Source organism: Danio rerio, chromosome 15, assembly GCF_049306965.1.
Source record: "Danio rerio strain Tuebingen ecotype United States chromosome 15, GRCz12tu, whole genome shotgun sequence".
Taxonomy (NCBI): domain Eukaryota; kingdom Metazoa; phylum Chordata; class Actinopteri; order Cypriniformes; family Danionidae; genus Danio; species Danio rerio.
This window is the reverse complement of record NC_133190.1, coordinates 39,361,644-39,378,825: the sequence shown is the minus strand read 5'-3', so window position 1 is coordinate 39,378,825 and position 17,182 is coordinate 39,361,644. Positions and strand designations below refer to the sequence as shown.

The following is a 17,182-nucleotide window of genomic DNA, read 5'->3' as shown; positions in this document are numbered from 1 at the left end:
AAATGAATGTGCTGAAGTGTTTCATTTGTCTGTTCGTTTGTTTGTTTGTTTGTTTGTTCATGTTTGTGACTAGTTAGTTATGTAATAAATGTTATACACTTCATTATTTAGTCGTTGGTTGGTTGGTTATTTGGTTGGTTTATATAAATGATTCAATCAAACAATAGATCGATTGTTAGACATGTGTAAGCGAGCAACCGTCCCCACAGAGTATGAGAAACCGTTTGAGTGGAAAACGGTACAGTACAATTAAAGTTGAATGAATGTGCTAAAGTGTTTCGTTTGTCTGTTCGTATGTTTGTTTGTTTGTTCATGTTTGTGACTAGTTAGTTATGTAATAAATGTTATACACTTCATTATTTAGTCGTTGGTTGGTTATTTGGTTGGTTTATATAAATGAATGAATGAATCAATCAATCAATCAATCAAACTATCTATCTGTCACTTGTTCTTTCATTCATTTGTTTGTTCGTGCATTTCTTTGTGTCTTCAGGTTTGTAATTTTAAAAAAAATATATAATGAATGTCACAACACTAATTTAAAATGTTATTTTGATTGATTAATTGATTGATTGGTTTGTTGGTTAGTTCTTGTGATTATTTATTTAGTTATATAATGACTAGCAATTGTTATTGATATAGTTATTTATTTAGTTATATAATTTCACAACACCAATTTGGAATGTTATTTTGATTGATTGATTGATTGATTCGTTCGTTCTTTTATTTATTCATTTATTTATTCATGTATGTTATTTATTTATATAATTGAAGTTATCAAATCAAATCAATGATTGTTTATTTCTAGAGCACATTTAATTGTGACCTTTGGTCTACCAAGGTGCTGTACAGTAGCAGTAGCAGAAAGAAAACAGCAAGTACACCAAAATAAAGACAGCATTATAAAACAATAGTAACAATAGTAAAAATTAGAGGTGTGAACCTATACTGGTATCACGGTTCGGTTGGGTTACGATTATCATGCCATCGATTCGGTTCAATTCGATATCTCGGTGCATCACAGTGCATTGACGATGCTTTCCATACACAGTGTTATGTTTTGCGGGGAGGCTATAACAAGCTGTCTGTATAAACACACGGACATACAGCACTATTCACACTCATACACAAACATAGACAGCACCAAACAAACACACACACACACTTAAGCCCTCGCAATATGAGTTTACCTGGTAGAGCTTGCGCTAAGCGGAGCAAAAAAAAAGAAAACGAAAAAATAAGCACTTTTACGACGGTCCCTTACTGAGAGCTCCGCTCAGCGCGAGCTCTCCTAGCTAAACGCATATTGTGAGGGCTTAAACGGAGAAGTGGTTGTAATGTCAAGCGAAAAAAAAAGAAAAAGACAGCTGTGAAACATAACCAGCTTTGTCTTTTTGTAGGAAACACACCTTAGATCTTTTTAGGGTAAGAGGTTTTTGAGTTATTGCCGTCTATGACTAAATGTGTCAGGAATATCGAAAACAAAACTAACTTAACCTTTTTGGCGTCCCCCTGGATGTACAGCGCCCTTAGCCATTGTCCAAAAAAGAATCAATTTAGTATAGCCTGAAAACCGCCATTAGAGAATGTTAAATGCACTTGAAAATAGATTTAACGTTGATTAAAAAATAGAGTGGGTGATATTTTAATTTTTATCGGTTACTTATTCCATAGTTTCAGACCCACAACTGCAAAGCCTCTATAGCTCCTTGATTTGATAGATGGCAGTCGGACTTGATCTAAGCAATTGAGTTTGAACCTTAATAGTGTTCAGATCGGGAAGATACAGTGGCACTAGGTTATACAAAGTTTTATAAACAGAGTAAAATTTTGTAATCTATTTGGAAATGACGCGGCAACCAATGTAGTGACCGCAATATTGGTGTGATATGGTCATATTTGTGGCTACTCGTGAGCAAACGGGCAGCCACATTTTGACTATTTTGAAGTCTAGAAATAGAAGATGAGGGTAGACCAATATATAAAGAATTACAATAATCTAATCCCGTGGAAATAAAGTCATGGAAAGCCGTTTCAAATCTCTTCCTACTTAGGAAGGGTTTCAAAGTTATATAATTACAACTAAATGTTACAACACTAATTTGGACATGTTTTGGACGACATGTTTTGGACATTTGGACAAGACTAATTTGGAATGCACAATTTTTAATCATTGATTGATTGATTTGTTTGTTTGCTTGTGTATTTATTCATTTGTTTGTTTGTATGTTCATTCATTTGTTTGTTTGTAATTAGTTTTTTTGTGTGTTTGTGACTTTTTTTTTGTTTGTTTGTTTGTTTGTTTTTTTTGTGATTAAAAAATGACTGATTTTAATTCCCAGAAATGTGTGGACAATTTTGAGATGTGGATGTGTTATTATGCTGTGACTTGCTCGGTGAAGTGATTGGTGTTTTTTAAAAGGTGAGTAGTTTTTTTGTTTATTTTAATTTCCTGGTTACACGACACAATAATAATACATCCATATCTCAACAGGGTTCGTTATGGTTTTTTGTGTTGTGGCCAATTTGCTTGGCATTTCTTCAGTTGTTTGTGTTTTGACAAATTTGCAACACGTGTGCTGTCAAATTGATGAAGATTTTTATCTTCATCAATTTCATTTTTTTCTTTATATTTAGTGTTTTTTGGGTCCCACTTTATATTAAGTGTCCTTAACTACTATGTACTTATATCAAAAATAAATACAATGTACTCACTGTGTTTATAATGTATTTGAGAACACTTGTGGTGCTTTTGAGTTGGGATAGAGGTTGTGTTATGGAAAGGTTTGGTGGTTTAAGGGTGGGTTAAGGTGTAAGGGATGGTCAACAGTGTATTTACAAATGTAATTACAAAAGTTAATTACATATGTAATTACATACATGTATTTAATCAAGCCTAAGTACACAGTAAATACATGTATTTACACAATAAGTACATTGTAACAAACTCTTAGTTCTTGTGTAAGTACATATTAGTTAAGGCCACTTAATATAAAGTGGGACCGTTTTTTGTAATTGCATTTGCTTTCTTAAATTGCAATGCATTAAGCTCTCTAGTATATAATAAATGTCACAACACTTATTTGGAATATTCATTATTTGAATGATTAATTGACTGATTGATTGAATGATCGATTAATTTATTCATTCATTCATCTATTCGCTATTTTTGTTAATACATTGTTTTTTAAATTCCCTTAGATGTTCCTGACATTATGATATTACCATTAATTTATTGTAATATTGGGTAAATTCCCTGGATAAATCAAGGATAAAAAAGTGTTGTTTATTTCTTCAGCGTGAACGACTATTAGCATGAATCATTAGAAAATGTTTTGCTCATAATCTGCAGATGGCTATAGATGCCTCAGTCTCAGTTTCTAGTTCAGATGCAGCCTTCCTCATCAAACTGCGCTCAGCTCTCTTAAAAACAGCTTAGCGAGATGCTATCAAAGGCTTCTAATTTAAGCACCGGAGACAGATTTAAGAAATTAGGCTTTTTTTTATCTTTTTTTTTTTTGAGTGAGGACCCAAACACAAACACACCCAATTCCTTTTCCAAAAACTTAAACATAAATATAAAATCAGCTCCTACATAAAATCTTACTCCTATTTTTAATATCCATTGAGAGTAAATTGGGATTATTGTGCAGTAGGGAATAACCTATGATGCCTGGCCAGTGCACACTGTGTATTTATATAAAAAAAGCCAATTAAAAGACAATACTAAACAAGTCCCGAGCATCTGCTCCTCTTTGTGGAGAACAAAAGCTGCTCTACGGCCTAGAAAGAGAGGCAGTTTGTGCCAAATGCAAGTATAAATGTTTTAAAAATGCTTACGCTACTCGATGCTTGTGCTAGCGCCAGCAGGCATTGATAGCATGACGGATAAAGAGTGCCATGTAGGGGACAAATGAAATCATAAAAAGACACACTGAAAGCATTTTTAATGTTAACCCTGCCAGCCTTAATCTACTGATACGCAGACATGAATCCTCACAAGCGGCATGACAAGCGATAGGTTTGCATGCACACACGCTAAAGGAAATGAGTGAGAGAACGGCCAGAGTCCCCGTCAGCGTTTCATATTGCTTGTCAGAGGGATAATTATTGGACTTCTTCAAACACGCGCTCGCAAACACCCTGAACTGCAACACCGCGGCAGCCTGTACCGAGTGCAATTTCAAGAGAGTGGAAAATCATTAATGATTTGAAAGTGGTTTCCTTTCCTTCTATGATCACATAGATCTGAAAATTGCTGCTGGTTGGTGTTAATTATCCTGCCATCCTGGCTGACACCTCCTTTTTTCAGCGCTGGAAGTTGTCATATCAGGATACTATTTTCTGCATGTTAGTTTTCTTCGGAGGGGAGGGGAGAAGGAAAAGAGGGGGAAAGAAAAATGTTCAAAGCTCGAACAGCTTGCATAAACTTCGGCGGAGCAGCCATTAATCCTGGCAGAATGGTAGTTGAACAAACAACCCCTTGGTGGCACAATATTCTGCTAGTAAATAACAAGCATCTTGCACACAAAGGAATGATGTTGAAGAGCTGCATCAAATAGAATGAATCACGTTGTTCTCTCCGCTGCGCTCGTAGCTAATTGGGGCTGTTAATTTGAGATCGCATGCAAATTTAGCACTGCCATTTGACAACTGCGAATTCTTTGCTCCGATTTGTTTACTGCTAATTAAAAGTGGATTTCAAGAAGTGTTTGAATATGCCAAATCGGCACACTCGTGTAAATGGTGGAAATATGCGTTTAAATAACCCAATAGATCAATGCATACGTTTACAGAATATTTTGGGTTGTGTAAAAATGCGATATTAATGTTGTCGAACTGTGGGTGTTTGATAGTTGCTCTATGAGGCGGTAAGATTAGGTGTGAAGACAATAACGCTATTATTTGGCAAGGACTAATTCATTCAGTGTTTATTTATTTAGAATCTAATGTGTTTAATGTTTTAATTACAAAGAGGATAGCAATGATACTGGCAGGATATACAATTTAGAATATCAGATAAATACATTGGTGTAGCTGTGTACTGCTTTAAAAACCAGTAAAATCTGGTAGACATTCCCAGGGCCAAATTAAGAACACGTTAGGAACACGTATAGCAAATCCATGGGGCTACTTTTATTTTTTGCTTTAGTTGTTGTTGTTGTTGTTGTTGTTGTTATTATTATTATTATTATCTTTTAATTTATTATCTAATTAATTTCTATTAACTTATTTATGATCTAACTATTATCTGTTAATTCATTATCTAATTGTTATTTATTAATTTGTTATCTAATTATTATCTATTCATTTATTATCTAGTTATTATCTATTTATTTATTATCTAATTATTATCTGTTCATTTATTAAATAATGATTATCTATTTATTTATTACCTAATTATTATCTTTTCATTTATTATCCAATTATTAACTGTTCATTTGTTATCTATGTATTATCTATTCATTTATTATCTAATTATTATCTATTAATTCATTATCTAATTTTTATTTATTCATTTATTATCTAATTATTATCTCTTAATTTGTTATCTAATTATTATCTATTAATCCATTATCTGATTGTTATCTATTCATTTATTATCTAATTATTATTTATTAATTTTTCTTATTATTATCTATTCATTTATTATCAAATTATCTATTAATTCATTATCTATTTTGTATCTATTCATTTATTATCTAATTATTATCTCTTAATTTATCTAATTACCTATTAATTTATTTTCTTAATAATATCTATTCATTTATTATCTAATTATTATCTATTCATTTGTTATCTAATTATTATCTGTTAATTATTATATAATTATTATCTATTAATGTATAATTTAATTATGATCTATTCATTTATTATCTAATTATTTTCCAATTTTCCACCATTTGATTTATATTTGATTATTATATATTTTTTTCTATTTTATTAAAATAGGCCTGCAAGAAGGCTATACCTAATTAAGTAATGACATAATATGAACGTTAAAGTTCAAACAGGCTGCAAAAAACATTTGCGATACTTCTTAAATTAGTGCTTTATAATAAATGTTTAAATAGAGGTTAGCTTTTTTTTTTTTTTTACTAGTTTATTACCTAGTTTTTTAGAACTTTTGTTGACTATAAATCCCTAATGATAGAATGTCTTTAAAATCCATGCTTCTAATATCCTAAATATAGTGATCTTCTGAGTTACAGAAGGCTAGCATACTTATATTATTTATTTGCATCAGATATATTGTCTGATGAAAGCCAGCACCAATATTTCATTTCTCCATATTATTACTGTCGTTTTCATAAAAAGGGCAAAATAAACATTCATAAAAAAAGTTTGCTTTATACCTGGTTCAGTTAGACGTACTGTGAAGCATAACCGAGAGTAGTTCCTTGAAATACAAACTCTGCAACGATAGACATTTTGATAACTGCTTGTGCAAGCCATTTGATTTGTCCGCACACTGTCTCAGTTATAACGCTTAAAAGCATTAAGGCGTGTCAAAATGCACTTTTGCTATTTTAAGGACAGAAAAATCCACCTTGCGCCGTGGAGCCTGGTCTAACAGGGTTGAGCTTATTCTCTTAATGAGTTATAGGTGTGTTTTGAGAATAAAACAATCAGAGTCTCATCTCCCATTCCCTTTAAGAGTCAGTTGTGTCGTGCCATAGCGCATTTGCCATTTACATGACGGACTTTGTAAGTGGAAAAATTGTACCCTTCACTAGCGAGAAAACAGTTAAACAGAGCATCTACAGCGCGAGCATGAGATGAGCCTCCTTATTCTTTACTTTCACTCTTGTGGATAGGGAAACTTGTTGTACGCACAAACATCCATTAGCCTGCATGATTAATTTAGTTTGTTAAGTGTAAAGATTTGCTTTAAAACTATTTCTAAATTCAGCTCTAATTTCCAGCAAACAGATAAGACAGACAGGACAAATTTAAGCTTGTTTTTTTAATAAAACAAATATGAATATGCATATAATAAATAATAATGCTTATAATAATAACATTATACAAAAGCAAATCGTTATGAATAAACTGAAAAAGGCCCCCGAGATGAAAAAGGCATGAAAGTATGGTTTTTATATTTATATATATAAAATAATAATAATAATAATAATAATAATAATAATAATAATAATATATATATATATATATATATATTTTAATCCTTTAATTCTTTTTTATTTGTAAAGATTTTTGCATATTGCTGTAAACCTTGTGTGTATTTAGCAGTGTGTAAGCAGGGTACACAACTAACGCACTCTGCGCTGAACTATAGACCGGCTTTGATCTGGTCTATTGAACAGTCTATAATAGTTCCTCAAAATAGCAACGCGCCAGCAATGCACCTCAACCCGCCTCCTTTTATAGACCAGAACGCCTATGGGTGCACATATGAGCGCAAATGCATTTGCTATTTAAACAGCCTTGTGCAAAACGTCAAAACAAATCTTGCTCCAAGCTGAAACTAGCAAACAACAATTGTGTCATGCCTTGCGCCACATTGCGCCGAGTGTATAATAGGGCCCTTAGTATTTTCTGATGCTATTTTATTCAGTAAATGCATTTCCATTCTAATCTTTTGTGCATTTTGTCATATGGGATAAAACATTGATCCAGCTCAGTAGTTTGCATAAATTTTTCATGTGCTTTTTCTAAATTCATGCACATTTTGGCATTTCTATTATGCATTTGTTATTCCAGAATGTGCACGGTCGGAAACACAGCTATAGAAACATAACAATTGTCCCATGTCCCTTTCTTTCCTCCTCATATTTCCCAACAGGCCAGTACCACCTTCAGATTCTAGACGTGACATTAGAAGACGACGGCCCCTACGAGTGCCAAGTGGGTCGGTCCGAGAGCAGTCGCCCCATCGTGTCCCGTACAGTCTGGCTCAATGTGCAGAGTAAGCAAACTTTCATCTTTTACCACCGAGCAAAGCTGGCGAGGGTGCAAATGGGGGAAAAAAAAAGAAGCACATGGGACAACTTTAGCCATGACAGATAGCTCAACCAAGGCCGCTAATGGCTGTGCACGCATTGAAAAGGTGACACGCGATGGCAAACCTAAACCTGTCACCATCGCCACATTCAGGGTACTAATGAGCCGAGGAGTTTGTGTGCAGTGTGCTGGAGAATCCCTTGTGCTCGGCTTCAGATAAAGTCCCATTGGTCACAGGTGTATGACAGGGCTGATAGCGCGCATTAGTGATGTGGCCAATTAGTTAGCGCACTTGGCCACCGAGGATAGGGCACTTATAGCGGGCAACATCTGAGGCTTACCTGAGTGAACTACTTGAGCGGAAGAGAGATCCTCCTGCTTGTGGGTGATAACTTTTTTCTTCTAAATTGGTTTCTTTTTTTAACTGTATGGTGAAATGTAATATGTCCAGATGGGTTTTGCTTTGTCCTTTGCTGGAGGAAATATTATGAAGGTGATAAATGTAAGTGCTGCTTTAGAGAGAGAAATGAAAATTTGGATGAATATATAATCATATGGAATAATATGGAATATTCATGAATATAAGTTGCACTTTTTAAACAAGTGGAATAAAAAAATATAAATATAGATTATCATGATATAATAAATAGTTATGAACATAAATTATTGTAAAAATCTTGGAAAATAAAAATAAAAAAATATATTTTTAAATTATACAAAAATAGTTGGCTATTTTTAAATAAATTTTTTTTTTTAAATTTTTATCAAATAAATGGAAAATAAACTATTGATAATAACTTCTGTGACCGCGAGAAATGCAAACAGCTAAGGTTTAAGGTAGACGCAATGAAAAGTACACATGTTTGCTAACCCACCTAAAGTTACAAACAATAATTTCGATTAGAGCGATTATGTGGTGAATGTTGATCTTGTGTTGAGCCCAATGAGCCTCACATCTAAAAATAGAGCAAGGGTGTTACTTTGGTGACATCGCTTTGACTCACATGCTGAAAATGGCGGACGTGAAACAACAAACTGAGAATATGGTAATGCATGCCTGTCAATCACTTTTGGTGGGCGGGGGAACTGCACTACCACGTCAAGTTGTGGTGATCTAGAAACCGCTCCAACTGGTCCACTGTTTTTATGTTGTTAAATTAAAAAAAATGGACTGAGTGTGTTTATATCACCCTAATATGACGGTCTATACACTATACCTCCACACGTTTGTCCAAGCAGCTTAAAAAGTAGATTTTTCACCGTAGGTGTCCTTTAAATAGACAGTTGTGTTTTTAGCATAAATTATACGAAAATGCATTTAAATGAATAAAGAAATACTTGGAAAATAAAACATGGATAATAATAATAATAATAATAATAATAATAATAATAATAATTAGGATAATAATTAATCTTGTCCTTTGCTGTCGTAACTTATTTTTATTAGTTTGTTGTGATTTTATTGTTATTTTATCTTTCTATTTATTTATCCATCTTTTAATTATTTTTTAATTATTATATACTTACAAACATACTCTAGAAACATTATTAAAGGAAGTCAAATGCTGCTGATTTACAGAAAGAAACAATGATTTGTTTTTTTTTTTAACTAACAAACTTACTAACTAAATAAATGAAGTTTCAAAAGTTTTGGAAAATATAAATAAAAATATTGTATTGTCTTTTTTCTAAAATAATTATATTTTTATTACTCATTCAGACAATTTTTTATTTTGTCTTTTGTTATATTTATGACGGTGATCAAGTGCTGCTTTGGTTTTAGAGAGAAAAATAATCATTTGAAAAAAGCAAAATAGACAAAAAGATGTAGATTTAATGTAATATAATTTTATTAACAATAGTCATGTATATAAATGATAAAGAAAGTATTTATTGGATCTAAATATTTTGTTAAATCTAAAATAATTAATATTATTAAATTAATACTTGTTTTAGTATAAATTATACCAAAATATATTTTAATTGTTATAAAACAATAAAATAATAATAATAATAATAATAATAATAATAATGATAATAATAATAATAATTATTATTATTATTATAATAATAATAATTATTATTATTATAAATCAGCTTTGTCCTTTCTGTCATAACTTATTTTCATTTGATTGTTTTTATTTTTGTTTTTTTATCTATTTATTTCTCCATGTATTTATTTTTAATTATTATATTCCTTGAAACATACTCTAGAAACTTTGTTTAGGAAAGTCAAATGCTCCATTTTTACCGAGAGAAACAATGATATGGAAAAAACAAAATAAAAAATACTTCGACCATTTGTCAAAGTAGAGCTTTTTTTTGTTTGTGTTTGGGGTCAGTCCAATACATCGGTTTGTGACTTGGCTGCGATTCTCTTTGTATTGTGTGAACCTCAGAGGCCGAATCGCCCTCGAGAATACCTGAAGGAAATTCATAAGACATCAGAGCGAAGCAGTTTGACTTTGTGTCAAATTGATTTCAGTGAAAGATGCTGGTAGTTATTGGTTCAATTCTGTGCAGGTCTTCTTTCCAATCAGAGTTCAATTTGAGGATCTTTGGAGCCGTTTCAACATGTCAATTCCTTAAGCACTCGAGCCCTGAGGATGTTATTACTCAATCGTTCTTGACTCGTTTTGATTTGGACATGACCAGAAGACAGATTCAGCGACTCACTAACCTAACAACAACTTAAATCATTGAGCAAGTTTTTAACTGCTGTGACCCAACAGTTGTTGAAATACTACTGTAGTTTTTTATTAATAGCAATTATTTATTATCTTTATTTTATATATTTCCATTTTCATTTTCAGTTGTTAAATTGTTCTGTTGTTAGATGTTTTATTGCAGTTTTGTTTTCTTTTAGATTTGTTTACATATTTAGTTACTATATTTTTAATTGAATACAGTTTTAGGTTTTATTTTTAATCACTTCATATTTTACTTAATCATTCATTTTGCCTTGGATTAGTCCCTCTAATCATCAGCAGAATGAACCGCTAAGTGTTCCGGCATATGTTTTACACAGCACATGCCCTTCCAGCTGCAACACAGTACTGGGAAACATACATACACACTCATTTACTACAGCCAATTTAGTTGATTAAATTCACCTATAGTGCATGTCTTTGGACTGTGTGGGAAACCGGAGCACCCGAAAGAAACCCACGCCAACACAGGAAAACATGCAAACTCTACACAGAAATGCCAACTGACCCAGCCGGGACTTAAACCAGCTTAATACACTTTTTATAACATCTAAGCAATTCTTTATAAATTAATTTGCCCAAAATATTTTAAGTGCTTATCATTTTCAGCCTGTATTATCTTTAAATTTCCATTTTAGATGTATTTATTTTAACAATTGTGTGTGTGTGTTTTCATTTTCAGATTTTTTTATCAAATAACAAAATTATAAGCTATATATTGAAATGTAATCTAAATATTGAAATATGTACTGTATGTTTATAAAAGCATTAGTCAAGCCCTAATTCCACGTTGTTTCCTATTATAATTTCCCCCTCCCAAAAAAATAATTCTTGTTGCAATTATAATAATATCCTAACATGTTTTGCTACCAATTATTTAAACATGTTTTTAACACAGTTTAGAAATTTTAATACTGATGATATATTTTTAAATCTATTTAAAAATAATAAATAATATTAAAATAATAAATAAAATTAAATGTGCAGAAAGAAAAATTATAAGCTACTGCATAATTTGTTTAATAATAATAATTAATAATTCATTTTATTAGTAAATGGCGCCTTTCTAGACACCCAAGGTCGCCTTACAATAAGCATCAGCAGCAAAACTAAAACAAATTAAAACAAATAATAAAACATTACTAAACAATTATTGACCAAACAGGTAAAAACACAGTAGCGAAAATAAAATAACATGATAAAAAATATGATAAAAATTGTTAAAGGAAAGCCTGCTTTAAAAAGATGGGTCTTTAGACAAGATTTAAAAGTGTTCTGTTTCTCATACAAAGTGGTTGCAACACAGACTCAATGTGAAAACGTACTGCATATACATTTCTGGAGAGCATAAATTATGTAGCCAGATGTAAAACGAAAGCTACAGGGTGGTAGGACGCTGCCGACAGCTTCTGTTTCTTTTCGCGCTACCAGCTGACCGCTTACCTCTGTGTGGAAGGCTTTTCCGCTGTTACCAGATTGTTTATTGGCTCTCCTTGTACGTCGGACTTAAGACACTGAGAGGAGCTGACCGCGACGACTGGGTTTGAATTCGGCAAGAAACGTTTCCAGAAAGTAAAACAAAAAACAAAAGGCAAAATAAAATAAACAAGTAAATAACAGGGTGAGAACGTGGTAAGATCTGAAAACATGGTAAATATCAAGCTAGGGCTTTTCTTTTTCTGGATTGCTTTTGAAAACACTGTCGGTTGGGTTTAGGATAGGAGGTGGGTGAGGTTATCGTTGGTTTATCAGTCAGTTAATCAGTCAACTGTGGCCTCTGGAGGATTTTTGTGAAAAAAGCAGCCGCGAATGGCACTCGTGAGAGAAGTTTGAGATCTGAAAATGTGTGCACAGCTACCTTTGGTGGATTCGCGAAAACAAGAACTGCTAAAAGATTTAGCTCCTGGTATGTATTTGGCACTCTCCAGATATGTATACAGAGGTAGGTATCAATAATGAGCCTGGATTCAATATAATGATTGTTGCACTGCTGAAAAGTAATGCTCAGTCACTCCAAAAAGGTGTATGTTATTTAAAAACATTTTGTTATTTTACTTAAAAAAAATAAACATTGGGATGAGAAATGACAGAATATTATTTTGCAGGTAAACTGTTCCTATAAATACAACACTTTTCATAATTTAGGGATGTATACATACATTTATTTATATCTTATTATTTGCGTAACACACTGTACCCTTTCAGATTAATCTGCGGAGTGTGTAATGTCTGCAATCACTACTCCCTTTATTCATTTTCTACACTTCTCTCTCATTCACACAATCCTTCCTGTTCCATATGTTCTTTCTCTTTTTTTCAGTCTATCTTTCCATCTTTTACTCAATCCCTTTTGGAGTCTCAGTCTTTGACTTTTCTTCCATCTCTCCTGCCTCCTGTGGTGGAGCGGCCCATATGATTGAGGCAGGGGGTCTTGAAAGCCCCTTTTCTTCAGCAGTCATCAAGCATTCACTTCCTCTTCTGTCCCAGAGACGTGTGTGCGTGTTGGTGTGTCTGCGTGTGCATGTGTGTGTGTGCGCGTGCATGTGTGTGTGCGCGTGCATTTGTTTGTGTGTCCATTTGTGTGTGTGTGTGTGTGTGTGTGTGTGTGTGTGTGTGTGTGTGTGTGTGTGTGTGTGTGTGTGTGTGTGTGTGTGTGTGTGTGTGTGTGTGTGTGTGTGTGTGTGTGTGTGTGTGTGACACAGGGCGGTTGCTGTGGTGACTGCTTTTCTTTTGCCTGGGAAGGCAGCAGGTTTTATTGACAGCAATGAAATAGAGAAAGGACAAGACAGTGAAGATAGTTATGGGTGTAACAGAATCTCAGTTTCACACACTTAGACAAACACACACACACATGCTGACGAATAAACAGCAGCAGGCTTCAGTCACGCATTTATCACATTCAACAGATGGATTCATATTGTGCTTGTATGTTTAATAGGGTCGCAATTTGACACCTTTAAACATAACATTAAACATATAATACTGAATATATATATATATATATATATATATATATATATATATATATATATATATATATATATATATATATATATATATATATATATATATAAACCTCTAAATGCCATCTGAAATTTTCTTCTAAAATGAGCTTTTCTCATCAAACAGCATTTAAAGGTTTTTGCATCTAAATATATATATATATATATATATATATATATATATATATATATATATATATATATATATATATATATATATATATATATATATATTAATATCACACAAGTAGCAATGTGATATGGCTGTATATTGGCACTGGTGGGTGGCCTGCATTGACTCGAGGCCACAGGCTGAGTGCCTTATTGCCACAGCAGTGATGATATACAGCCATATTGCAAAAAAGAAAATCAAACATGTAGAGTCTTAAAAATAATTTTGTACAAGGAACTACTTTCTTCCGCCAATTATTCACATCTGCAGTTGATGTCAGAACAGCAGAAACCATTTCCAGTTCACACATGTCACTTTAGAGCTAGTGTTTGAATGATTCTCTAGCATAATGTCTAAAGTGATGACAAAACAGGTGACAAAACAATTGCTCACATTTTAAGATTATGAGGCTGAATCATCAGTCTACAGAGATTTTCCAGTATTTCTGTTGCAGTCAGGATTCCACAATAGTTAACCATGAAAAAAACAAAGCAAAGCAAACACTAGCAGTTTCTGTGGTATAAATACAGCACTATAAAATACAAAAGAGAGAAATCGACTTAGAATGTCACTTACTTGATTTATAATGATTTGATCAACTGTAGTTTAAAACTTACGTTGAGAAAACGCTAAGTTTTTCCTCCCTCTAAGGACTTATTATGTGGTATTTGTCACCATGTTGTGGCAAAACGTCAACAGTCATTTTCTTTGGCCTGCTCAGAAAGGCTGATGGCAGCCGATGCACTGAATCTCTGACATTATAAATATTTAAAATAGGCACTATCCTTATAAACTGTATAGTTGCAATCTAAACAACTACATTCTCAACTAAAAAAAGCCTTAAAAGTACATTATGTTGTCCAACAGCAGCAATATTTGTTAAACTGTAGAGTGTCCTCTACTTGTTGCTGTATGTGAGCAGAGAAATACAAAAGGGTGAGGGGTGAAGAGGCTTTACGAGTGCTGTTACAGAATATCCCACAGCTATCAGCCGATCAGATTATACTGTATATATAAATAAACTGCCAATCTCAGTGGTTGCACAGTTTTTTGTTTTTTTTATGATTTATTTAACATTTTTCCAATTTACAAACATAGCAAACAACCTTTATAGAAATAATAATAGAAAAAATATGAATGCAAATTAAAATAATAACAATTATTTACAATTCGAGTAATGAAATATAACAAACTGATGTATTATTATTGTCAAGAGCTAGCAAGGGTGATCAGTCTAGATCCAGCTGAAGAGTTTTAACATAAAAAAGGGCATTCCAAATTTTGACTTATGTTCTGTTATGTCTTTGAAGGGAGTGGTGGGCAGTTTTTAATACAGCAGATCAAAATAAAATAAACCATGAGGAAATAAATGAGTCACGAGGCAATAAGCATTGGCAAAAAGTACAATCAGAAATTGTCATGGTGTGCACAGACAATAAAGATGCAAAAAACATGTCTAAAAAAACAGTTGCCACATGTTGAGATAACATTTAATTTATTCAAAGTTATACAACTTAATGTTGCCCTCAGTCAAATCTATTTGCTCTGGAACAAAAAACAGATGGTTGAGACCAAATTTTACCATTAGATATACTCAAAACGTATTATATTTAATGTTTTGAGACATTCATCAGATTCTAGAACTGTCCATGGTAAGGCTGCTATTGGCGAGGTATGTGTATGATGAAAAGGTGCTTTATAACTCGCATATCTGAAATTGACCAAACTTGTTTTTAGATAGGCACTCAACATAAAAACAAACAGCATATGTGAAGTATAAACAATTATGATTAAAGGGTGAATTGATTGGAGGAGTGCTGTTATCATTAAAGTGTCACATGGGTGAAAAAAATCTGATGTAATTCTGAAAATGTACTTGTATATACATTTATGGAGATCGCAAATTATGTACCCAAAGGAAAAAATGACTGCATTTTGTCTTTAAAACGAACGCAGTGGGGCGATATGATGCCATTCTTTTCCACTTACCTCTGTATGGATGGCTTTCCTGCTGTTACCAGTTTGTCGAGTGTCTTGCTGCGTACTCTGGCAAACTTGTGAAGTGGAGCAGATTTGACCGCGACAATGGGGTTCGATTACGGCAAAGAACGGTTCTAGAAAGCAGGTAAGACAAAAACAAAAGCCCAAAAATTAAATTAACAAGTAAATAATAGGGTGAGAATGTGGCAAAATTTGAAAACGTGGAAAAAACACAGGCTTACACAAGGGCTTTTCTTTTTCTGGATTCCTTTTGAAAACACTATCGGTTGGGTTTAGGTAAGGAGGAGGGTGGGTCAGTCGATCGGTCAGTCAGTCAGTTGACAGCAGCCTCTGGTGGATTTACATGAGTTTGGTAGGCGTGAATGGCACTTGCGAGTGAAATTTGAGATCTCAAAAAGCGTACACAGCGGCCTCTGGTGAATTCGGAAAACAAAAACTGCAAAAAAAAACAAAACGTATTTGGCGCTCTCCATAAATGTATATTGGGGTACGTATTGAAAATAAGCCTGGGTTGCTGAAATGATAGTGTGTTTTTGTATTATAAATTAACTAATTCTATACACACATAAACACCCTGTAATACATTTCTCTATAGACATTTAAGCATATTTCCTGTAACAAATTGAGTCATAAACATTTTTGTTCTACCACCTATACTGTTTTTTCCCCTAAGATTCAGGAATGAGTCAGTATCTTCAATTATATAGAAAGCAAACAAACAGAATGTTGACTATTCGAGGCACTTTTGCAATGTCTATTCATAGCTTTACTCGTCTGCCAAAATAATCCAGTTTAATGTATTTTATTTACCTTCATTTAGGCCTTGTGATTATATGATTAATAGACCTTTCAGGGAATTAATTTGATTGCGGTGTTTTTGCTTATGTGGAAAATGCGTGCCGTTCCACTCTGCTTTTCTCTTTGTTTAGTGCCGCCATGTGTAACTGAAATATTAAAGGCTAATTTTTGTTTATATGATGTTTTGAAATGGACGTTTGCAAATGTGAGTGCTGAAGGCAGCAGTATTTCCCCATCCATTACCTCACCATCGCACCCGTTCAGGGCTGGATTTTTGCTGTGTCTGCTTCTAATCTACCTCAGTAAATCCAATCCAAATGGCATAATGTCTTTACAGAGGGGAGTGGTGAGGCTGAGAAAAAAAGAAGAGAAAGACAGAGTGAGAGACTAAAAGATGAGGCAGGGTCTTAATTGGATTCTCTATGTCCATGTGATATGTTTTATAATGGCCTAATTCAAGATGAATCACCCTTGGCTTGCTAGAAGCAAAGCGCATGGCCACAGCATCTATTGCTATCTCTACAGGCACTGCCGTGAAG

The 17,182-nt window shown here is 33.2% G+C and overlaps 1 protein-coding gene across 12 annotated transcripts in view; it reads left to right on the top strand.

Moving 5' to 3' along the window:
* The window catches only part of nphs1 (NPHS1 adhesion molecule, nephrin), a 483,647-nt gene that overhangs the window by 337,562 nt on the left and 128,903 nt on the right, over window positions 1–17,182 (top strand). For all 12 annotated transcript variants that reach the window (XR_012390576.1, XM_073923248.1, XM_073923252.1 and 9 more), the window contains 1 exon segment: window positions 7,805–7,927. Coding sequence is in view for 9 of the 12 variants with exons in the window: in XM_073923248.1 (XP_073779349.1) it covers window positions 7,805–7,927 (123 nt within the window). In the remaining 3 variants the exon portion in view is untranslated.